Here is a 25,701-nt window from a genome sequence, read left to right as displayed (position 1 = left end):
AATGGTTCCACATTTTCCAGAGGGGAAGAGAAACAAGACTAGAGGGTGTTCTTTCTTTGCAACACCGCCGCCTTTACTCTGGAGCCAACTTAACACCTTCCTACTGGCTTTTAAAAATTTGTTAGAAACTGAATTATTCTCCAGAGCATTTTCTGGACTTTTGATTAATTTCTTGTATTGTGGTTTTTCATTTCTTAGCAAATACTGGTAATTTGGGGTCACTGTAAAGTCTAAGAATTGTCCAATAAGAAGTATGTGTCTCTGTGTGCTTGCATCTCTGTGCCTGCCTGTCTATGTGTGAGTTAGTCCACACACCTTAAAGTTGCCAAATTTGAGAAACATTCATCTAAACTAGGGGTGGGGTTCAAAAATTTTAGCAAGGGATTTTCTGCCCAGTTGCTGGGTGGCCGTAGCCATTGTGGGCGTGGCCTAGTCTCCTGCACCACGGTGGAGGGGGGTGGCTTTTTGCCCTCCCTGGGCTCTGGAAGCTTTCGCCCTCCAGGAGAGCGAAAATGGCCTCCCCAAACTCCGGAGGCCTCTGGAGGCTGGAAACGGGCCTGTTTCAGGCCTCCCCAAATTTCCAGTAGGCCTCCCTGAGCCTCTGTGCATGCCCTGCACTTACCTGCATGCAAAACGAGCTCCGTGGGGACTCCTGGGAGAGCAGAGTGGGATGGATGGGGCCAACCAGGAGTGAGATTTGGGGGTTCTCTGAACTGCACAGAATCTTAGCTAGAGGTTCTCCCAAACCCCTGCGAACCCCCAGCAGCCCACCCCTATTCATTTCAAAGAGATCCAGTAGCTTTCCTATTTTTTTAAACTCTTGGAATGCTGGACCATAAAATTACCTCAGCAAGAAAAAAATGTAGGAAAAGGCAGGAAATGCAAACTAATCAAAACTTTGGTTCTGGGGAAAGTTTTAAACAATTGGGGGGGGGGGAGAAATAGAGCAATTTGGAATCATTTAATGTAATACACCAGATGCCTGTATTTGGTACATTTGGCATATTAAAGAAATGGTGAGGATTGAAATAAATTGGACACAATGGTAAACTTTTTAAATAATGGTTATGACTCAGAAAAAGATAGAGCACTCTCTATATACCCAAGACCCATCAGGCACAGATTCAATCCCAGCCCTGTTTTTAAATGCCTCAAAGCTTTTAACAAAGTTAAAGTTAAAAGCTTTAAGATATTTGACATTACAGCTGATTAGCTTTTCAGTGTATTGCAGTTTGTGAGTTTTTATGTCTCTCAGCAACAATAAGTCATGAAGTAAGTTGAAATTTGTTGCAGTAAAAAGTGATAATATTCAATGAATTGAAAAAGGACAGAAATCAATACCTTATAAGGCAGGTAGAGACGCAGACGTGTGTGTGTGTGTTGTGTTTGTGAGGCTTTCTACTAGGAAAAGATTAAATTCTGTAATACAATTACATAATAAGTGCTAATAAATATTGTTCCCTAGCAAACAATTTTAGGCCATTTTATAAAGAACAAAATCCATATGGCGGTTAAAGCTTTGGACTAGGTCCAGCTTCAAGTCCATCCTCAACCGCAGAAACTCCCTGAACAATTTTGAGCCAGGCACTCTCTCTTAGCCATTACTGCTACACAGTATTGTGGGAATAAAATGAATATTTATTTATGTGGATTTAAAGGCTGCTTAATTCCCAAATGACTCTGGGTGGGTGACATTTTAAAGGTAGGTTGCAAGGGAATGAGAAAAAAAATGTATGTCCATAGAACCACACATACAAAAAAAGTACTGATACTGCAAAAAAGTAAAACATATGGGATTTAGCAGCTATCCTAATCCCAGGCTTGAGAACAATTGTAAAGTAGGACCCAGAGAAGTACCTATTTCCTAGGTCCTAATATGTAACACTGTTTAATTGATGGGGCCTGGAGCACATCTACTCCGTCTGAACTTACAGGGCAGGTAGAAACTACCAGAAACAAATAAATAGTGACCAATAGTCTTGAATTATACCTAGAAGTAACCAGTGGAACTCATGAAGCAGTGGTGACATGTATGTGCTACTGCAGTGGTTTTCAACTTGTGGGCCATGGACCCCTGGCAAAGGCTTGCTGAAGTGTTATGATTTAAATCTCAACTTACTGTATTTTTCAGGCTATAAGTCATTCCAGACTATAAAATGCACATTAGCTTTAGAGGAGGAAAACAAGAAAAAAAAAATCTGCCTCCGCCTCCCAACATCCTTCCGGTGTTCATCTGGCTAGCATCCTTGCAGCAAACAGAAAATAGTCTGATCAGCTTCAACACACTATTGCAGCCCTAGCATGTGGCTCGTCAGGGCTCCACTCCATTGCGCCCCCCACCGGTCAACTGAGCTGAGCTGCTGCCACCACTGGGGTATGCTGGAGCCTTCGCTGCTGAGCAGCTGATTGGTGATTAGATTTGCCTCCTGGAATACTGCCGATCAGCTGTTCTAGGTGGCAGGGATCATGATGCCCATTCGCTGCAATCCATTCACCGTTGCTGTTTGCTCCCGCCCATTTGGCCCTGCCCATTTGCCGCAGTCACTGTGGCCCGTTTGTTGCAGCCCATTTGCTGCCGTTCGCCATCTACAATAGCTGATTGACACTGTACCAACTCTCTTTCCCCCCACCACAATATTCGTTCTATAAGATGCACAGATATTTCCACCCACTTTGGCGGGGAGGGGGAAATGCATCTTATAGCCTGAAAAATACAGTAAGTCTTGGGAGTCCGTGGCCATGGTATTTAAAGGGGATCCATGCTGAAGAAAAGGTTGAGAACCACTGTGCTACTGCATTCTGGACCAGCTGTACCTTCAAGGGCAGCCCCATTACAGTGCAGTAGTCCATTTGTGATGTACCTAGAGCATGTGTGATGATTTAAAGAGCCTTCTGCTTTAAGAACGGCTGGAACTGGTGCACTGGAGAGATCTCATGTAAATTGCCTTGCGGACAAGTAAAATAGAAATTCTAACAAATATAAGTATGTATATAAAATGAGTAAGTTGCTGTATTGGTGCTGCTACAAAACTCTTTGTTGCATACATTGCCATTCAGATTTATTGACATATGGGATTGATGATAAGATAACATAAGTTTAGGACTTCTTTCAAATGCAGAAAATTGCCACTCTAAAAATGTACTGTTCACCAAGGGAAATCCTTTCCGCATACTTCATACAGCCAGCATAGCAAATATACAAAGTATCTGAAAAACCCCCCACTATTTTCAGGTTAGTTTAAAAAAAAACTTGGAAATGAGGTGTAATCCTTTGTTTCTCTGAGAAAATAGATCTACAGTGATTCAGTTGAGACATTTACCTCTGATCTTCATTCACATTTCAGCACAGCTGCTTCCTTATTTAGTGATTTAAAATATTTATAACTTGCCCCACATCACTGAATTCCAGAGGAAGGCGCAATGAAAACAAATTAGTCAATCAAACAATAAAACTCAGATTTATATAAGGGGCTTGCCCGAAATGAATGTGGTTAAAAACAAAACAGAAGGCAGTTTAACCATTGCCTCTCCCCCGCTTGATAGTGTTGGAAGAAATGTCCATCTGGGTTCAGCTCCAAGTGGGGAGAAAGATACTGGAAACACGGTGGCTGATTGGAAAGATGGTTTTTAATGGTGGACAGGACCACATGGTTTGAGCAAAAAAGCACATGAGTGAGAGAGAGAGAGAGAGAGAGAGAGAGATTTATACCCTTTGTTGGGCTTTGAATTTGAGTTTGTATTCTGATTGGTTGTCAGACTCCCATGGGGCCATGCAGGGGTAACTTTGTAGGTTGTCTTTTGAGCCCCAAGCTTGGTTGCATCTTGCTGGGTGATGTAATCTCCCCAGATGCCATGTGGCGAGTTCTGTTGCTAGATGGCTAAGGGCTAATCCTATTTTTGTTGGATCTTGGGTGAGGGCATTTGCTTATGAATAGACCTAGCTATCTCTTTAAGTGCAGACATCTGCTGTGGGCTGTTGAGGAGGGTGGGGGCTAGTAAGACTGAGTCTGCTTCCTGCCTAAAAAAAGGTTTCTCCATTTCTCATCCAGGGAAATATTATATTCTGCCTTTTTAATATTTCCTAGAATATTTCATTCTTCTAGGAGAGAGGTGGGTGCTAACTTCCTACAATAGAAAATCTATTCTTCAACTCCAAAATAGTTTGCTACTAGATTAGCATATGACACCTAAACCCCATTTTCTGGTCAAGGTGCATAAGAGTCACGCTGCTTTAGTAGGGTATCAAATCCTAGAAATATAAAAATATGAGAATGCAAACCCAATACCAATACAATTTTAAAAAGAAACCTTTGGCTGACATTCAAACCAGCTACCCCATTCTGCCTGTTAAAATTCTCACCTTGCTGCATTGATATCTTTAACATTCCCCTCAGGCTTAAAAAGCCTCTTGTCACATCGAAAATGTATGATGGGAAGGGACGTCACGTGATACTTCCTAAATTGTACAATAACAAGAAATGAAATCCCAGAAAGGGAAGAAGAGTGAGAAGCAGAAGGAAGACAAGAACACGTTACTGTCCTTTGGTTCCTGGCCTATATATATATATATATATATATATATGTATGTATGTATGTATGTATGTATATATATATATATATATGTATGTATGTATGTATGTATGTATGTATGTGTGTGTATATATATATATATATATATATGTGCTTCTGGGAGCAATGTGTGATCGCAGCTGTTTCTTCCTTTAAAGGAAGAAACAGCTGCGATCACACATTGCTCCCAGAAGCACGAAGCTGAAGCCTGAAGATGACGAATGAGACTTCGTCGAAACGTCGCCAAGACACTTCCAATTTTACACGGGAGAAAACCCGAACAACCAAAGACCTATATACAAACACCCGTGAAAACCTCAAAAAACATATATATATATATATATATATATATTGCACATCTTCAGGTGCATCTATGCATAACCATGCACAACCAAGCGACAGGAGAATCAGTCTCTGCTGAGTGAGATCTCAGCCCACTTCTGATCTTTAATAGTTTCCTGACAATGGGACTGAAGAAATGGCCAAGGGCGACACCTAAGGGCCAAAAGAAACACTGCATTACAACAATACAGAATCAGTATATTTTATCCATGAATGACTGTGAAGAGCTGACAGCAAGCTCGGCTGCTCCTCCTCCTTCTTCTCCCGCTCCTCCTCTCTTGTCCTCCTGCATTCATTTGAGAAAAAACTTGTGGAGCTGCTAAATGTGTCACAAGGGCAAAAAGAACTCACCTGACGTTCGTTCTTGGACCTTCCCAGCTGGATAGGACTAGCTTCTGATATTTCTTTCTAGAGAGGCGGGGGGAAAGGGGGAGAGAGAACTCTCTGGTTCAGGAGTTGCTAAAAGGAAAGAAAAAAAGTGAGCTAAAGGTAAGAAGAATTTCATTGTAACTCTGAAAGGCACTTTTAGGCAAGGCATGCTTGTGTGTTTGTTAATTGTGTCATCCCTCGAGTTTTCATTTAATTGTAGTCTCGCTTTCTACATCTATATTTAGACTGATGCAGAAAGCCATCGTATACAAGGAGGAACTGGGATAAATACTGCAGCTGAGAGGGGAAAAAAAAGACTTGGAGAACTAATAAGCAAGTCTTAACTGTTGTTTTGAAGTAAACGGGAACAAGCCATTGAAATTGGACTCCTGAATTTGAATGAATGCCTTGTGAGAGAGTAGAAAGCTGAGGTTGTCAGAGATTCAAAATGTGACTATGTGGCTCTCAACGTTGGTATAATTCCTTATTTATTTTTTCTCCCCATTTATTTATTTATTTTTGCTATAGGAGGAACAAATGAAGTAATTTGGAAAGAGAGCAGGATTTATCCTGCGGGTGGAAAAAGAACTCATAACTCTACATCAACTGCATGCACAGATCCAGGTGAAGGATCCAAAGCAAAAGGGAAATAAATGGGACTTTGAAATAAATAAATAAATAAATAAAGAGGCAAAGGGCCAAATGGGAGTAAAGGGGCCTTCAGGAAAAGGAAAGAAGCACTGAAAGGCCTGGTCCCAAGAAAGGGGAGGCTCTAAAAGACACACTGCACTGCAGAGAAGGCGTCTCTCTTCTCAGTTCAGCCTTGCAAAAGATTCTGGGTGGGAAGCATCTACCATGGATCCTTGGTATTGTTCAAATTGTTCCTTGGGCAATGCCACCTTGGAAAACCAGACTTCACAAGCCAACCAAACTTCAGTCATAAAACGAAATGAAGACATTGCCAAGGTGGAGGTAGCGGTGCTGTGCCTCATCTTTTTCCTTGCCCTGACGGGAAACTTATGTGTGCTGCTGGCAATCTACACAACCCGCCACAAACATTCCCGCATGTACTTCTTTATGAAGCATCTGAGCATTGCTGACCTAGTGGTGGCCCTCTTCCAGGTCTTGCCTCAGCTCATCTGGGACATCACCTTCAGGTTCAAAGGGCCAGATTATCTCTGCAGGTTGATCAAATACCTGCAAGTGGTGGGGATGTTCGCTTCCACCTACATGCTGTTGCTGATGTCGCTGGATCGGTGTTTGGCCATCTGTCAACCCTTGAGGTCTTTACATCGGAGGTCTGACCGGTTGTCTGTGCTCCTCACATGGGTAGTGTGCCTCCTCTTCAGCATCCCGCAGCTCCAAATATTTTCTATGAAGAATGTGGCCCACGGAGGGATGGATTGCTGGGCGACATTCATTCAGCCTTGGGGTCCTAAAGCCTATGTCACCTGGATGACCTTGACCGTCTACATCATCCCAGTGATTGTGCTAAGTATCTGCTATGGCTTGATCAGCTTCAAAATTTGGCAAAATGTGAAGCTGAAAACTGTCCATGAAACAAGTGTGAGTCTAACCTCCAGTAACTCTCATGGTGGCACACTCTCCAGGGTGAGCAGTATCAAACTCATTTCCAAAGCCAAGATACGGACAGTCAAAATGACCTTTATTATTGTCTTAGCCTTCATCATGTGCTGGACTCCTTATTTTATTGTGCAGATGTGGCTTGCATGGGATGAAAATGCTCCAAAAGAAGGTATGGTTTGTTCTCCTTTTTTAAAATACCTGCCTGTGCAGTAATTTGCCTCACTCTTTAAAATGTATCTATAATTGAACTATTATCCGTAGAGCTAATCGGTAATGTGGCATTCAACAAAACCGTAGTAAATGGGCTGATTAAGAAAATGAAACATTACTCAAATGAAAAAAAAAGATCAGTTCATTGGCTGGGACGATAGAACAGGTAAAATCTAAAAAGTGATTTGAAATCTTAGGTATTATTTGTGTGACCTTGAATAAATTGCCAAATTGTCCTGTGATAACATAGAGAACTTGAAGGCTTTTATTAGGAAGCTGTAAATCTGGAGGGATAGGAATAGTTGGCATAGAAATGTCAGGAATTTTTTTTTTCATACTAAGCTACATCAAATAATTGTCTGTTAATCTCAGTGAGAGCATAAGAAAGATAATGTTTATATCAACTGCTGTGAGCAAATGGGAAATTGCTTTTAGGATGGAAGTAGGATGGAAGTGCCTCTGTAGCTATAATCTTTTTCACTGAAGGAACTCAACACTCTCATTGTGACTTTACCCCATCAATTGGCTGATTTCTGTATGCTAGTTCAGAAATGAAGGAAGCAGAGGAATTTTGTGAATGAGTTGTGCAGGCTATCATTGACTGGGGAATTGGGAGCTTAATGCGGAGAGGCACTAACCAAATGCACTATTTATGTTAGGAATAGCTCATATTGAGAAGGGCTAAAGACTAAATTACACTAATAGAATCATTTATAAAATGTTTAATCATCTAAAAATGCTTCCTATTTGCCTAAAATTAATTGTAGAATAACCTCTTAGGAAAAAGAACTTGGTATTGGATATGATGTTACTTGCTGATTTGTTCTGTCCTTTTTTTTCTTTCTGTTACTTTGAAGAAGTGGATTGTCATCACTGGGTACTTGAAGTTCCCTGCTCTTTTATTTGTCCCAGAACTGGAAATCTTCACTTTTAACTCTAAGAAATAACAAACTAATGGATGCATTAGTAAAAGCTTTGGCTGCTATCACTCTGGTATCAACAATGTGTGGCTCAAAATAAGAGCTATGTGGCAAGACATACTTTTCAGCATACTCTCTAATATCTAAATGGGTTGAAATCAACTTTCCATATACATTTATCCACCACCAATGTCCAGTCTACAGAGAAGATGCTGAAGTCTATCAGCTGGCTCACTATTTTTGTGTATGTGTAAAAATACTCAGGCTGCCACTGCCCCCATCACTCCAAAAATGTATAACTGAAGTGTGAGAAGGGTTGGACAGATCCCATTGTGGTCTGGAGGTTGAATGTGTATTTTGTTGAAACTGTACCTCTCATTTGGGATGTTTCAATGTGGAAAATCCAATACTAGTTGTAGCAAAAGAGTCTTATATGGTACCAATAGAAGAGAATACTTGTAGCTCAGGGTTGAACTGTGAGTCCATGGCGCTCTCTGAGTTTGATGGTTTTCTTGCAAATGTTTCATTACCAAACCAGGTAACATCATCAATAAAACCAGGTAACATCAGTGCTTGTAGGAAGATTCTACAAGCAAGAAAACAACCAAGCTCAGAGAGCATCAAGACCTCTTAGGTCTTATATGGCTAGAACTTTAAATGCAAGTTCTACTCCTACCCATTAAGAAAAGAAATATTTACAAAACAAATGTTTAGTCATAGTAACTGGATGAAAAAAGAAATTGAATAATGGAGACTTGGCAAAGTAATTAAATTTGATTAGACCTATTAAAAGTCAAAAGTTGGATGACTCTGGATGATTGATTACCTTCGTGTCAGAGAAGAGTCATTAAGTTCCTTCCAGCTCATTTTTTTTTTAACTTTAGTAACATCGAAGTTACAGTCATACTCTGAATGCCCAACTACTATAATTCAGATAGGTGGGCTTCACTCATCTCTTTCCAACTTCAAATACCTTGTTCCTTCTTTTCCCACAAAAGATAATTTTGAGATAATGCATTTTTTTCAGTAGAAACATAAAGGATGAGCTTGCTTAGCCATTTTCCTCTTCCTATTTTTCCATGTCAATTATCCTTCCCCAGCTGGGAGGAGGAAAGATAGTCATGGTGTTGCAGTAAAGATGCAGAGAACCCAGATTTGTCTTCCTGTTCTGATTGCAACCCTCTTTAACCAGGGGCTTTCTCTCAGCCTAACTTCTGTTCTTTGTCCTGTTATACATATCAGCTCAGTGCATGAGGAAAGTCATCATATTACTATCTCAATGAAAAGTCCAAGAATAAAATATTCTCTAGGCATTGTTTTATTCTCCACAAATCAAAAATCTATTCAGGACTGTAAATCATTCCACCAGTAATAAAAGAATTCGGGAACTGGATGTATTGCTGTGTCCAAGCAACTGCAAACTAAGTTTGCTGGGTAGAGCAACTGTGACAATAATATCTTTAATACCTTTAATCAGTTAGTGCTCTTCCACTAGGCTGGTTTAAGACCAAATACTAAGCTACTAACTTTGATGTAAGTATGAAGCCTTGTGGTAGCTTATTACTATAGTCAGTTTAGACTAGTGGTTAAGATACCAGGTGAGAAGCCAGGAGACTGTGAATTCTAGTCCTGCCTTAGGTGCGAAAGCCGACTGGGTGGCCTTGGGTGACTAAAACAAGGCACAAATTTAAATCAGAAAAAAAAATCTAGGCATGCAACCCTTGCGTTGTGGGGAAGGGAATGAATAAAAATTGCATTTGATGTCAAAACAACTTTTAACTAGCCAACTTCAGATGCAGCCAGAACTCATTTAACAGGGAGCAAACTTATCTTAAGAATCTGGGAGCATCTTTGGAGTAAGCACGCGCTGTTCATTTCATGCAAGGATTATTAATAAAGCAAATACTAACAACTCCCAGACCAACTCACCTCAAAGGGTGGTTGTGGAACAAATAGGAGGAGGAAAAAGCATTAGGTATATTCGACACCTTGAGATATGTATAAATATAATAAAGGTGGGATCACATTTTTTTTAAAAAGCTGTAATCTGGTCAGCTCTTATTTCTGTGAGATCTTTTGTCCTTTGTTAGTCAGTCAGAGAAATATTTCCAAATGAGTATATTTCTTTCACTCCAGTCATCGTTGAAAGCTTGAAGATTTTTATTTCTGCCACAACTGCTAGACTGTGTGAAAGTGGGTCCCCCTTGAGCTTTAGCAGACCAGGAAAACTTTTAAGAAAAAAATATTGTGAAGTTCTGCATGCCCTCTAGCCCATCAGTTTGACCACAGTAATTTCACTTTGTTCACAAGCAGTGAAACAAAATGAAATGTGTAGAAGATGGGAGATAGCAAAAGCGGAACAAGGGAAAAGAGGAGCCATGGTGGGAGTATGCAAAATATCTCACAGCAGAGATAACTGCAAAATGAAAAGTGAAGAAAAATTCAACTGGGACTTGGCCTGATAAACAGTATGAGGAGCTTCTCAAAGTTTCATTATACATTGCACGACAATGTTCCTTACTTTCAGGGCAGAGGAGATTATTTTACTTCTGATATGGGCCTTTATTTGCCAAAGACCACAAAAGAGTTTCCAATAAGAATATTTCTTTGTAACACTTTGCCTGCCAAATATTCCAAGCGCTCAGAGGGCTAGAGGGATTAGTGTTGTCTTTGAATTGGCAGTAGAGATGGGTAGAGACCCTTAGTTTCGTCATCCTTAAGGGAATTAGGAACTATCATCTATTTCAGAAAAGTTGTAGCCAATAAAATGCGAAGGCATCATAATTGACTATAGGTCAATTGAAGAGTTTGATAGAATAGAATAGAATAGAATAGAATAGAATAGAATAGAATAGAATAGAATAGAATAGAATAGAATAGAATTTTTATTGGCCAAGTGTGATTGGACACACCAGGAATTTGTCTTGGTGCATATGCTCTCAGTGTACATAAAAGAAAAGATACCTTCATCAAGGTACAACTATTATAATAATAGTCACAGGGTACAAATTTAACACTTAATGATCCTATTAAATGCCTCATTTTCAGAATTAACTGGTGAACATGTTTGTCCATTGTAGAGTGAAATAAACAATGTCCCTCTTAAAGAAGGGATGCTTATAGTTTAGCTAACGGATAAGCAAATAAGAATGACACACCTAGAAATACTGACCTTGTTCTAGACCTGACCATAGTCTTTCAATGCCCTCCAGTTCTGTTGAGTCAATATGTTCTAGAATTCCCAGATTATTTCATGGACTGTCAAACCATGGAGAGTAGATTGTTTGTTTGCTTGTATCCCATCTTTATTATTTTTTATAAATAATTCAAGGCGGTAAATATATTCAACACTCTATCTTCCTATTTTCCCAAGAACAATAAGCCTGAGGTGGTTGGGCTGAGAAAAAACGACTGTCCCAAAGTCATCCAGCTGGCTATCATAGGGTCTTGAGTACTGCTTCGTAGCCTGCTTTAACCACTAGACCAGTGATGGCGAACCTTTTTGGCACTAAATGCCCAAACCGGAACGTGCACATGCCAGAGTGCCAGAAACCTGAGGCCCAGCTGGTCAGTGCGCATGCATGTGCCAACCAGCTGGTCTTTGGGTTTCCGGCGCTCCGGCGTGCACGAAAACCAGCTGATAACAGTGCGCGTGCCCACAGAAAGGGCTCTGCAGTGTCGCCATCACAGCACTAGACCAAACGTAATTCCTATTAAACTTTTCTGTTGAATCTTGTGCAGCAGTTCTTATCTATGTGATAGTTACTGCTCTAAAAGATAGTGAGCAAAAGAGTAGTAGGTGATTTGTGATGAGCCTTCAAACCCAGTAATGTTAAAAGTGATTGTTTCTGTGTTAGGGAGAAAAAAAAATCTCAAAAGCATTTCAGAATATGAAAATGGGTTTATCAGAATGAATGCAAGGTTATTTTTGTACGACCTAGATAATTATTAATTTAGTATTCCTAATGTAACTTGTCTCTGGAGGAGTCTTATTTTGTACTCATTTCTAATTATAATACTTCATTGTTTGCTATATTTCTGTGCCCTGTTTCTTCTACTCCGATCACAATATTTGCTTTATATTTCATATTTTTAAAGAGAACGATAATGCAGGAATAGAGGAATATCCATGGCTGTTATTTTTGTGCTAATAATCCTTGCATCAAATGCACAGTGCATACTTACTCAGAAGATAGCCCCACATTCTTAAAATGGGCTTACTCCCTGTTACATGAGCACCGGTTGCATCTGAAGTTGGCAAGGTAAAAGCTGCTTGACATCATGCACAGCTTTTATCTATTCTGGCTACAGAGTAAGATACATAGTAGTGAGATACTATCTTAAGGTTCTGCTAAAACTTTCACTAGTAGGCTTGTGAAAGCGTGCAGTCATGCAATCAGCTGGAAAGATACATGTAAAGTGTCCAAGCTAACAATTAACAGAGGCAGATGTTCAGAATGCAAAAACACAGCATGATGAAAAATTTACTAATGAGCAAAATGTTTATTTTTCGCCCTGTGTAGAGTGGCAAGAGTCATTCAGATCAGGTTTATTGTGTCAATGAATGAGCATCAAAAGTGATAACAACATCTCCACTGTATTCTTCAAATTTAAGCTTAACATTTTTATGTTAATGGAGTCTTAAGGATAGCAGTCCTCACAATGGTAATTGGGATAGGAATTTCCATTGCTAAGTGATGTGGTTGGGAAGCAGGATGTCACATGGCTTCATTATTAAGTGACAGCAATCCTAGCACTCCCCATTGCTTTTGTTAACCAAATCCTGTCTGTCATTAGCACAGGACTCACCCAGAATTAAGCCACTCCCAGCTTGGCCTCTCCCAGCCCTAAGCTTTGCTAAAGTAAGGGACTCCCTCCTCTTCATCAGCCCCCATTTATCTTTGCCCCCATCGGTGCCCTTTTGGCTACCTTGCATTTTGCTATCACTGCCAGCCCAGCTGCCCAGTATTCATCCTACATCCTGTCAGTTATGCACTGACTCACCTGCCAGCCCTGATGACCCCAGTGGACTCTGCCATTTTCCTGCTGCTGCTGAAGCATGCATGGCTTGGCCCTATGCAGGCAGCTACTGGCCACACCTTCTTCCTGAGGCTTGGAAGCATTGGCAACGGACTAGGTTGCTGAAGGCCTCAGGCCTCTACTTGAGCCCAGTGCAGCTGCTGCTACTAAGGAGTGCCCCTGTGCCAGATGGCTGAAAGGGGAAGAGATGGGAGAGAAATAGGTGGCTGGCAGGAATTGAAGCACCCATTGCAGTTGCAAATGTAGGTGGGCTGCCAAGTGCCCAAATTTTGATCATCTAGGGACACTGCAGTGGCCATAACTTCAAGGAGCAGCATAAGTATTACTTCATTTAAAGTAGTTACTTAAAAAAGTCTTAAAAGTAGCACTTAAAACAGTCACTGAATGGTCATAGTTATGAATGGTCATAACTTGAGGACTACGTGTATCTATAATTGTATCCCAACTTTTTATAGTGGAGCTATACTTTCTCTCTTTATATATCTGATTATTAGCCAACAACGTGAGTTGCGATAGGGTAGATTACAGAAGAGGAAACATTGCCAATCACTGTCCTCTTCCATTCTTCCAGGGGACATTTCTGTTCAATCTTAATCCCACCCACTTTTTGGAAGTGGAAAAGAGCCTTCTGTTCACAAAAGGGGAATTCTGGATCCAATTTCATTTACATGTTTTAACGAACTGGCATCTTAATGAATAATTGTTTATTGAATAACCTATACATTCAGACAAAACCAAACAAACCACATTGTGCCTTAGTATGATGGGGAACCCGTCTATGGCTAAGTTGGATAGTTTTAAGATGATTCCTACTGTCAGAACCACTGGTTTGTCATATCAATGTCTTTTTTCCACCAATGGGGAAAAAAAACCCCTTAATAATTAACATAAAACAGCACTTTAGAAAGTCAAACACATTATCACAGCACACATATCATCTGAGATCTCATTTTATGACAGGCTGAAAATGATGTGGGTGACTTCAGGTTTGTCACTGCTTTTGGTTGATGCTATATAGCTTTTCTGTTATTCTGTTCTGTTATTATTATTAGAGAATATGAAGATAATTCCTTTTAATATTGTAGCTAAATTTTTTAAAGTAGAACATTTAGAACCAATGTTCTAAAGTAGAACATTGGTAACAGATCACCAATGATACGATGGATAAATAAACGTGGGAGTTGAGAATAGAATAGAATAGAACAGAACAGAACAGAACAGAACAGAACAACAGAACAGAACAGAACAGAACAGAACAGAGTAGAATAGAATAGAATGTAGGATAGAATAGAATAGGATAGAATAGAACAGAACAGAACAGAACAGAACAGAATATAGGATAGGATAGGATAGGATAGGATAGGATAGGATAGGATAGGATAGGATAGGATGAATTGGAAATGAGTTGCTTAGGCAGAAAACCCTATACTATTTCAGACAAATGGTTAGCCAATCTCTTCTTAAAAACTTCCAGTTCTAACTTTTAATGATGAGTAATGTCATCTTATGATTTCTTGATTAATAGTTGTCTAGTCAGCTTCATAATAAAGTTTATGAACACCATTTCTAATTGTGTCTAAGGCATGTTTGGCACCAGGCCACCCATGAAATCCAGTGATTTGATATAGCCAATGGCTCTCTTAAGATGGGTTGTTGCCTTAGATGAAAGACTTACATATTTTCATTCTATGTTCAAAAGATGATTATTAATAGTTATATTCTAGTTTGGTGCCTACCTCTATAACACTTAACAACAGTAATTTAAGGAACACAGAGTAGTTGTTGGTCTTCCTCTCTTTCACTATATGCCTCCCAGGAATTTAGCTGCCTTAGACAGCTACTTTGCTCTGCCTAATGATAGGACCAGCACTGCCTATTTTTTAGCTTTGTACAATCATCCAAATAAAGTACAATAATGGTTTAGCAACACTGGAGGATTCCTATTAAGTAAATCATCTTATCTTCAAATATTTTTTTGTCATTCACAATTGTTAATTCAGGTTGTTGTTTTTTATCATAATCTTAAACTGTTCTTTGTTAGAAACTTGGAAATACTTTTCTATTAGAGTAACAAGAATAGTACTGTCTAAGTTTTTTTTAAAAATCCAGGCAGAATCTGAAATTAAGTAAAGATCGTCTTTTTAAACTCTTTGCTCTGTAGAGCAAATATGAATTAATATTAATATTTTTTTCCTGTAGAATTTCTTTCAACTCCTTCAGCTGTAGACTTCTTGGTCACTTTCCATATAAATTTTATTAGTAGTTGGTGAAATTTCTGTATGTGTCTTTAAAAAAACAACAGTCCATTGAGTAGGCCTAATCCCAGTTTCCTTTGATTCCTGAGGAAGTATATCAGGGTGATACCCAGCCAAACAATAAAGTCCATAGCAATAGATTTTTCTTTAATCTGTCTATACTTGAGCTCTGTTGGATGAATCCCATGTAAGGGTTGAACACAGAAACATTTTGAGCAGTCGTCCCTAGTTGAGACTTTTCTAGTGAATTGAGATCACTCCCATATTTATTGCCAGCTGTTCTTTTTATGAATTTTGAAACCTATGGTCTGGAAAGGAACAGATATTGAAAAGCTGATTTCAGATAATTGCTTTGTTCTAACTTCCAGAGGAAAGACTGGGTTAATTTGCTTCAGCCTAAACAATGAAGAGTGAAATTTATGTGATGTAATTATGCTAAACCACTTCTATGCAAAGCCCAGTGGAATGGCTGAGAAATTGACTTGTCCTCTTATTTTTCAAAATACTGAAAACAGACCTAAAAAGTTCCAATTAGCATTCAGAAGTGGAACCTAGATATGTTACCCAAGAGTCTAGATAGATTATTTGAACATTAGAATTTCAGTGCGTGATTATGAATCAATGCTAATTCCAAACAGTAATCTATTAGATTCCTTTTTGTTTTGGTTTCCCCTCTTTTTTAAACTAACAATGCCATGTTTCACAACAAGCAGTACATTTCAGAGGAATTTCTTATTCTGTGATTAGCTGATGCAAAGGTCACCTTAATGACTCAGCCTTAAGAAAAGCTAATGAGAAAAATGAAATATTTCATAGTAAGCATGTTTAGGAGAGGTATTCCCATGATGAATGAGAGTTCAAGATTTCTTTTTTCATTGATTCATGCTGGAAATAAATTAGTCTGTATCCCTAGCATAATTATTATTTCTTACTGAAATCCTGATTATGTAAAGACTTGTTTGCAACCATTTTTTTTGTTGCTGTTAAAAAGGCAAACAATTTAGGAACAGTAAATGCGACATGCTACTTTTGCTATACAACCTTTGTAAATAAACGGAGGTAGCCGGATATGAATATGTCTCAGCCCAATAACATTGTATTTGTCAGGATATTGTGCTATTTTTCTAAGTTACATAACTCATTTATATTGAAAAAGTTAATTATTATTGCCAATTCTAGGAAAAGCCACAAGCTGTGTGTATCTATTTCTAGGGGGTTATAGGACAATGGACATTAGATTCCTTTCCTCTTATTGATCACAGTAATAATATTAGTTGCTACTCACTATATCTGTTAACTGAATTCCAGAACAACCCTTAAAGAACACAACCATGCATAGCTGTGTTTAGTCTGCTGAATAGGGATTGGACTGCCCTATCTCAATCATTGCAACAGTAAGACATAATAAGGAAATGTTTCTCAATCATTGTAACACTAAGACATAATAAGGAAGGCATCTTGGAGGTCTTCTAGTCCAACTCTCTGTTCTCTAGTAGACCTTATACCATTCTGGACAAATGGCTGTCCAGTCTCTTCTTGAAAACCTCCAGTGTTGGATCAGCCACAGCCTCTGCAGGCAAAGCGTTCTACTGGTTTATTGTTATTATTGTCAGGAAATTTCTCCTTAGTTCTTTAGTAATAAAGGCATATAATCTTTATTCTGTTTTTTTTAAAAAAAACATGAGAAGACAGAGCATGAACTTTGAGATTGTTTATCAACAGTTGGTGTCTGGACAAATACATAAATAGCCGATTTAACGGGATAGGCATTTTGCTGGCTACACAGCTATAATTAAAACACTGTTTGCAGTGAGCCATTTTTTACACTTCATAGAGGAAGTTCTAAATTAGTTTAGCATATTCCTTCGGCTGATATACTTAAGGAGGACTGTGAGATGTGACTATATAAAGGTAATTGGATGTTAGAAAACACTTGGCAACGTTGGGGATTAGGGGCTGCAACTCAGCTTTTTAACCTTTTGAAGAACTACGAAAGATTTTTTTTTAACAAACGAAAACCAACAAGACATAACAAATACTAACATAAAACATATACTCCTTCTTTACATCAGCTTCATTTCGGTATTCCTTTATTATTTACATTCACCCCCTCTTGTTTCATTTAATTATAAATTAAAAAAAATAAATTTTTTTTGTCCCATTATCTCTTATTTCTGTATATATTTCATCATACCTATACTTATAACCAATTCATTTTCTTATGAAAGACTATTTGGTTATACTGAAAGAGCCTTCACTAAATTTTTTACTTGATCTTTGAGAGAAAGATTTAAGAATAAAAATAAAAATAGCAGGAACAAATCACTTTTAATTCCCATTCTTACAACCCCACCCTGAATGGGCCATTCTATTGCCAATTTCAGTGCCATATTTTTAAGGTACTGGGACCTGAAAATGATATTTGGAAGGGTAGGGTAGGGTAGGGTAGGGTAGGGTAGGATAGGATACTTTATTTGTGTGATTAAACACACAAGGAATTTGTCTCCAGTGCATAAGCTGTCATCATACATACAAAGCAACTAAGTAATAATAAATCATAATAAGGTATCTTATCTACCTTAATACCAATATATAATGATTATTTCTGACAGGCCAGCTTATCAAATCAGTATACCAGTATGCATAACTAGTGTATCTGGATGAGATGGAAGGGTAAATTATAAAGGTAATATTTTTAATTAAAGGTTTATATGTTTCCAGTTGACTCTGAAGCAATTAATAGATCAATAGATCAACAGATGATGCTGTTAATATGGCTCTGCACTACATCCTACAACATCTTGAGTCTCCAAAGACCTATGCAAGGGTCCTTTTTGTAGACTTTAGTTCAGCATTCAATACCATCATTCCAGACATTCTTCTAACTAAGCTAAACCAGCTACAGGTACCGGAACAGACTTGTAAGTGGATCACAAGCTTCCTAACAAACAGGAAGCAGCAGGTGAAGCTAAGCAAGATCACATCAAATACCTGTACAATTAGCACAGGGGCCCCCCAAGGCTGTGTGCTCTCCCCACTTCTCTTCTCTCTGTATACCAATGACTGCATCTCCAATGATCCATTTGTTAAGCTACTGAAGTTTGCAGATGACACAACAGTGATTGGTCTCATTCGAGACAATGACGAATCCGCATATAGACGAGAGGTCGAACGACTAGCCTTGTGGTGCAACCAAAACAATCTGGAACTGAACACACTCAAAACCGTAGAAATGGTGGTAGACTTTAGGAGAAACCCTTCCATACTTCCACCTCTCACAATACTTGACAACACAGTATCAACAGTAGAAACCTTCAAATTTCTGGGTTCTATCATATCGCAAGATCTCAAATGGACAGCTAACATCGAAAACATCATTAAAAAAGGACAACAAAGAATGTTCTTTCTGCGCCAACTCAGTAAGCTCAAACTGCCCAAGGAGCTGCTGATCCAGTTCTACAGAGGAATTATTGAGTCTGTCATTTGCACCTCTATAACTGTCTGGTTCGGTTCTGCAACCCAACAAGAAAAACACAGACTTCAGAGGATAATTAGAACTGCAGAAAAAATAATTGCTACCAACCTGCCTTCCATTGAGGACCTGTATACTGCACGAATCAAGAAGAGGGCCGTGAAAATATTTGCAGATCCCTCGCATCCTGGACATAAACTGTTTCAACTCCTACCCTCAAAACGACGCTATAGAGCACTGCACACCAGAACAACTAGACACAAGAACAGTTTTTTCCCGAAGGCCATCACTCTGCTAAACAAATAATTCCCTCAACACTGTCAGACTATTTACTGAATCTGCACTACTATTAATCGTTTCATAGTTCCCATCACCAATCTCTTTCCACTTATGACTGTATGACTATAACTTGTTGCTGGCAATCCTTATGATTTATATTGATATATTGATCATCAATTGTGTTGTAAATGTTGTACCTTGATGAACGTATCTTTTCTTTTATGTACACTGAGAGCATATGCACCAAGACAAATTCCTTGTGTGTCCAATCACACTTGGCCAATAAAATTCTATTCTATTCTATTCTATTCTATTCTATTCTATTCTATTCTATTCTATTCTATTCTATTCTATTCTATTCTAGTACTGAACCTAATAGATTATCTGAAGCAGGAACTGGATAGAAGGAAGGTGTCTATCTTGTGCAGTTTTGTATGCCATTTGAAAGATATGGTGCTAATACAAGTTTTGAAGATTAAACTTTTTGAATATTGATGGAGTGGAAAATAAGACTTCATGAAAACACTATTCATTGCTAAATTGGCAAAAGTGGCTGATGAACTTAAAGAGTGGTCAATGTGTGGAAAAATATTTTCTCTCTCCAGTTGTTTTCATCTGCAGTACAGATAACAATGATTCCAATAAGTCTTTTTTCCTTAAACATGAAATAGTGGCAAGCATTTACCCTATAATTGCTTTTGGATGATGTTTCACGTTTATTCCTAAATCTTAAACCCCAGATACTATAAAAAATATTTGCAGCACAATGTAGCCATGCTGATTCCCTACATTTGTTTATATACTAATATGGAAGGTATTTGTAATAGCCTGGAGCAAATTTATTAAGACCTAGGTTTTAGTTTTAGACTCAACAACAGGGGTGTCCAACTGGATTTCTTCGAGGGCTGGATCAGCATTTTAATTCTCTGAGGGCCAGCTGGAAGGGAGGGGGGAGATGGATGGATGCCTCCTGAAGCACGCTGCTGGCCAAAATGGGACATGGAGCCCAGTAGTGGGTTTCAAATTTTTTTACTACCAGTTCTGTGGGTGTGGCTTGGTGGGCGTGGTGTGGCTTGGTGGGTGTGGCTTGGTGGGTGTGGCAGGGGAAGGATACTGTCTCCATTCCCTCCCCACTCCAGGGGAAGGTTACTGCAAAATCCCCGTTTCCTCCCAATCAGCTGGGACTTGGGAGGCAGAGAATAGATGGATGTGGGGCCAGTCAGAATTTTTACTACCGGTTCTCCAAACTACTCAAAATTTCCGCTACCGGTTCTCCAGAACTGGTCAGAACCTACTGAAACCCACCTCTGATGGAGCCCCCCTTGTTTTCAGCCTGGATGGCTTCCTGAAGCACGCTGCCAGACAAAATGGGGTGTGGGGGGGCACGTGTGGCCTCCTGCACCCCCTGTTGGCTTCCAAAGACACCAGGCAAAGGGCCAGTCCTTTGCTATTTCCAGGCTGACCCCGCAAGCCATATTTAAGCACACTGCAGGACAGATCCAGCCCATGGGCCTTGAGTTTGACATCTCTGCTCTACCAGAAACTTTCCCAGGTGTGCTGGGATGACAATTCTTAGGCTCTCATAGTAAGGAATGCTGGTAATTCCCATCCTTAAAGTATAGTTTTATATCTAACTGCCACAATTCAGGATAATTCTTATGATTTATATTGATCATCAATTGTGTTGTAAATGTTGTACCTTGATGAACGTATCTTTTCTTTTATGTACACTGAGAGCATATGCACCAAGACAAATTCCTTGTGTGTCCAATCACACTTGGCCAATAAAATTCTATTCTATTCTATTCTATTCTAATTCAGACTTAATTGAAAGTTTTTTTATATATATTATAAATATTAAAGCAAAAAAAAAGAAGAAGTAATTTTGAGGAGCAGAACATCTAAGAAATCTATGCCAGAAAGTGACACACCTGCTAATTTACTCTGAGCAGCAGTGTATATATAAAATTGACTAATTTAGAAGATGGAAGAACATGGAGAGAGGAGTAAAATAGTGGCCAATCTTTGAATAGATCATTTTTAAAAATTCTCTAAATTATCTGAGCTCCCAAATCCATGCTAATTTTCTTCCCTTTATACTGCCACGAGCTCTCGGTAAAACTCAGCTCAAAATACTTGGTGCTTGAGCCAAAACATTTTCACAGCAGCCTCATCTGTGTTTGTGTGTATGTGGGGGAGGAATTAACCATTATTTTGAATAGCAAAAATTTCCAACTTAAAAGTTATTAAATTTTGCTACCACTGTATAGCAGACTCTGTATGTCAGTTGTGGCATGCATTCATCATGACACTCTGTATGTCAGTTGTGGCATGCATTCATCCAGCAAAACTCTGATGAAATGTCTTACCTTATATCTCCATTTTAACAAAGTATTGTAACATGGTATTATGGCATCACCCAAGCAGGCGCAGGTGGAGTGTCCTACTTTGTTACTAATTGTTGGGCTATTTCTCTTCATTGACAATCCTGATGATCCTGAAACTTTATAGTAGTGTTTAACTCTTTCTAATACATTTTTCTCTTGTAGATTGGACGTTCATAATCACCACACTCCTAGCAAGCCTGAACAGCTGTTGTAACCCCTGGATCTACATGCTTTTCACAGGCCATCTTTTCCATGACCTTTTGCACCGGTTCCTTTGTTGTTCTTCACAGTACTTAAAAGCTCGGCAAGGATGTGACCTGAGCGTAAGCAAGAAAAGCAATTCATCCACTTTTGTTCTGAGTATCAAAAGCTCCAGTCAAAGGAGTTTTACCCAGCCATCCACAGCATGAGCTAGACAGATCCAGCGTCTCTATAGACTATATTAAAATGTTTGGCTACAAATGGCTTTGGTGTCTATCTACTTAAGAAAATGAGGCAAAGTGATATGGGTGCATGTAAGTCTGGGCATAAATATACTACCGTATGTGTAAAAATGAGTGTATTGTATGTGTAGGGTATTTGTTTATTGATATTTAAGGTAAAAGAAAGCTGGCTATAGTCTGATTCAGGATAAATAATTTGACTCTTCAAGAACTTGGATGGTCTATTCCTGTCTTACCCAGGCAGACAAATTTGTAATATTTGAAAAACACTATATTTTCTATATTTGAGCCAAATAATAGTTCCCATGCAAAACATACAAGGTTTGATCACAGTGTCGATGGATTCCACAGATTAACGAAACCTACAAACTGAGCAACAGATTACACTTACAAATAACAGGAGCAAGAAGAAAATATTGTCTCCTATTGTAAAGGCAGTGGAGTATAAGACAAATGAATATGGTGGAGTCTTCTAAGTCAAACAAAACATTGTTACTCCTTGGACTGACCATTCAATCCACAAAAAGGAATTCAAATCTTTAAACACCCCATCATTACCTGGACTTGCAGTTATGTGATGACTGGTCATGGAGAAAAATTTTGGGAGCTCAACGTGATACCAGAAACTACATTTGAAGTGGAAACGATAACTCCTGAAATTGAAGTTGATTTTCATAGATATTCCATGTTTCTTTTCCTAGTTGCATCATTCATTTTTTTCCAGCAACATTCCACTGTGAAATGTTAACCCTTCAAAGACTGTCAGCATAACATTGTGCATCGCTCATTAACTATTGACAAACTAACACAGCAAAATTTATAGAGAATGCAGACAGTGCTTTGTAAGAAGAATAGTTGCTAACCCATCATTACCAGGTGCCTCTTGCAGAATCTAACCAGAAGGGGAATGTTGGAAGGCAGTTTTAAGGCACACTTTTAACTTGCAGTAGACAACAATGACACCTATCACTGCCCTTGTCAATAGCTGATACATTCTATAGCACAGTGATGGCTAACTTTTTTGCCATGTGCCAAAAGCAGGGGGAGCGCTGGGTGGTCGTGTGCATGTGTGCCCATACCCATAATTCAATGCCTCCCCACCCCCGTGCATGCACATGTGACTCCCTGCACTCCCCTCACTTTCGGCACGTGATGGCATGGTGGGCCCAGTAGGCCCGTTTTTCACCTTCCCCAGGCTCCAGACACTTTCTTGGAGCCCAAGGAGGGTGAAAACAGGCCTTCCCCACCCACCTGGAGGCCCTCTGGAGGATGGAAACAGCCCATTTGCCGACTTCCGGTGAGCCCGGAAGGCCTGAAAATCAGATGCAAGTGCCGGAGCTGAGCTAAGGCAACGCTCATGTGCCTACTGATATGGCTCCATCACGCGTGCCATAGGTTTGCCATCACGTCTATAGCATGACCCAAAATCCCTTCCACTTTCAGAAAACAGTGAGGTTTTTTTTTTATGTGATAAACAATATTCCTGCAAGTGATCAATGATCCACATGTTTCTGCTATTAAACACATTGCATGTCAGTCATTGACTGTTACAACAGAAAATATCAAATGCTTAGCCTGGATAAAAAGAAAAGTATAGCATAGAAAACTCTCAGATTTGAACAAGTATCACAGAGAAGATGGAGCAGATTTATATTCGGTGGTTCAAAAAGTCAGAACTACCAAGAATGGGTGGGAATGCCATTTTTGGCTAAGCATCAAGAAAAACTTCCTAATGTTATGACAGTGGAATAAATTATCTCTGGATATGTTGAATACTGAATTACTTCAATTATCTCTGAAAATATTTAAGCAGAGAGTCTCTAGAATGTATCTTCTTACAGCAGTGATGTATATAAATGAACTTTGGAGTTCCTTGCAGCTCCAAAATATTACAATTTTGCAAATGGTTGAAGTGAGGTGTTACTCAATTCTTAATGCAGTCATAAAATATTTGGACAATATTTAGAGACTATCTGAGCATCCATCAAAACCTGCAAGTTGAAATTGTTATTCTAGAAGTTTTCCATTTGCTACCTGATATAATTCTGCTCTTGATTCTACTGCATGTATAATTGGCTAAATATTTTCTGGGGATGAACCTGGGATTGTTTTAGCTGCATTCCACAGCTTTTGCCTTTTTATTGTAAAATGAGCCCAAAGGATAGTATAAGGGAGACTTTAAAAAAAAATGTTATGGGTGACAGCTCTAGAATAAGTGTACAATACAGATAGTCCTTGTTTAACAACATCAGTTAAGGACTGGAATTGCTATCGCTAAGCAATATGGTCTGTAGGGTCATGTGACTGCTATCAATAACATTTCTGACAGTCCTGGTGGCTATTGTTAAGTGATGACCATGCAGATCATTAAGCAAGGGCATCATGTAATTGTGATTTCCAACTTCCTGCCAGCTTCCCCATTGACTTTGCGGGAAGCCAGCAGGAAAGATTGGAAATTATGATCACATGACTGTGGCTTGCTTAACATTGTAATTGCAAGCCAGGGAACCAAATGTTCAGACTACAATCAGGTGACGGTAAGGATGCTGTGATGGCTGGAACTGATGTCATATTGTGGTATGTTAGAAGCTAAAGCTCACATGTTCCCAGCATATCTGAGCCCTCATAACAACTGATTTCTTTAAGTTCATGAATTGGACCAGTTGGGTGATAGATCCATTGTCTTTTCAGAAGATGTATCAGTGAGACCTTTGCTTTTTTTAAAGAATTATTCAGAAAAATCTACATATTTAACACAAATAACTCCATTTATTATGACTAATAGTAGTAAAAATAGTTCTCCGTTTTCTTATATATCCACAAAAGCCTCTGGAAAATATTATGCCATTCAGAATTTAGTTATTTGATTTTAATGAGGTAAAAAAGTTGGCCAACTGAAAACTGTAGGATGGACCCTGAGAAACAGGAGTAGAAATGAACAGAATGGTATTTTCCATCAGAAGCTCCATGTGGTATCCTAACTGAGATTTTGAAATAGGAATGGGGAGACCTAGTTCAAAGCCACCCCCCAATACAAATACACCCAAATGGATGATTGGGCTCAGTCATATCTCAGTCTTATCTTTGTGTCCAACATCTATTTTGTTAGGCTGGAGGGGATACTGTGTGTGAGTGGATTTCTGTTGGGAAGGGAAGTTATCCTACTTCAGGCAGAGGGAATTTCATCCCATTCATGCTGTTCAAGAATCACACCCTTCAGATAAGTTATGTCATGAAGAAGGAGACAATGAGAAGAGGAGGTGGTGACCTTACTTTCTGCAAACTTCCTTTTGTTCTCAGGAGACAACCCCTTGTCTAACAAAATATTTGCCATCTTCACTGACTTTACTGTAAGATAACTTTGATTTAATACTAGGTGACTGTATGTTCCTTGCTTGTTTATTTCAATCGGGTATTTTTCTGGAAAAAATATTTTAAAAGATACATTTGAGTAAGTAGTTATCTTCTTTTTTAAAGAGAGAAAAAAAATCACAAATAAAAGATACAAATGGGACCCAAAAGAAATGAAAGATAAACTGTATTATACAAGAAAAGTAACTATATATATATAAAAAACTCTAAATAAATGTAAAAGTATCATACCACCGAGGATACTTTGTTCTGTGGGTTTCTACAGAAGCACTCGCTTTGCATTTATGGAGTCCTTTCTTGTGTCATTTGATCAAAGTTATTTCCAGATTCTCTGCCTGCTGTGGATAAATCTGGCCAGAATAGAATAGAATAGAATAGAATAGAATAGAATGGAATGGAATGGAATGGAATGGAATGGAATGGAATGGAATGGAATGGAATGGAATAGAATAGATA

At 38.9% G+C, this 25,701-nt stretch overlaps 1 protein-coding gene across 2 annotated transcripts in view; it reads left to right on the top strand.

Moving 5' to 3' along the window:
* The window catches only part of OXTR (oxytocin receptor), a 45,021-nt gene extending 19,555 nt beyond the window's left edge, over positions 1–25,466 (top strand). The window contains exons 1-3 of one of the 2 annotated variants that reach the window (XM_058173291.1): positions 5,249–5,400; positions 5,809–7,036; positions 21,593–25,466. In XM_058173291.1, coding sequence (XP_058029274.1) covers positions 6,136–7,036; positions 21,593–21,840 — 1,149 coding nt within the window. In that variant the 5' untranslated portion in view covers positions 5,249–5,400; positions 5,809–6,135 and the 3' untranslated portion in view covers positions 21,841–25,466. Of the gene's footprint in view, positions 1–5,248; positions 5,401–5,808; positions 7,037–21,592 lie in introns of those variants that run through there. The other variant, XM_058173292.1, reaches the window with a different exon arrangement.
* The last annotated feature ends 235 nt before the right edge of the window (positions 25,467–25,701 follow it).

This window comes from Ahaetulla prasina, chromosome 2 (assembly GCF_028640845.1).
Source record: "Ahaetulla prasina isolate Xishuangbanna chromosome 2, ASM2864084v1, whole genome shotgun sequence".
Taxonomy (NCBI): domain Eukaryota; kingdom Metazoa; phylum Chordata; class Lepidosauria; order Squamata; family Colubridae; genus Ahaetulla; species Ahaetulla prasina.
This window is presented reverse-complemented; position numbering and strand designations above follow the sequence as displayed.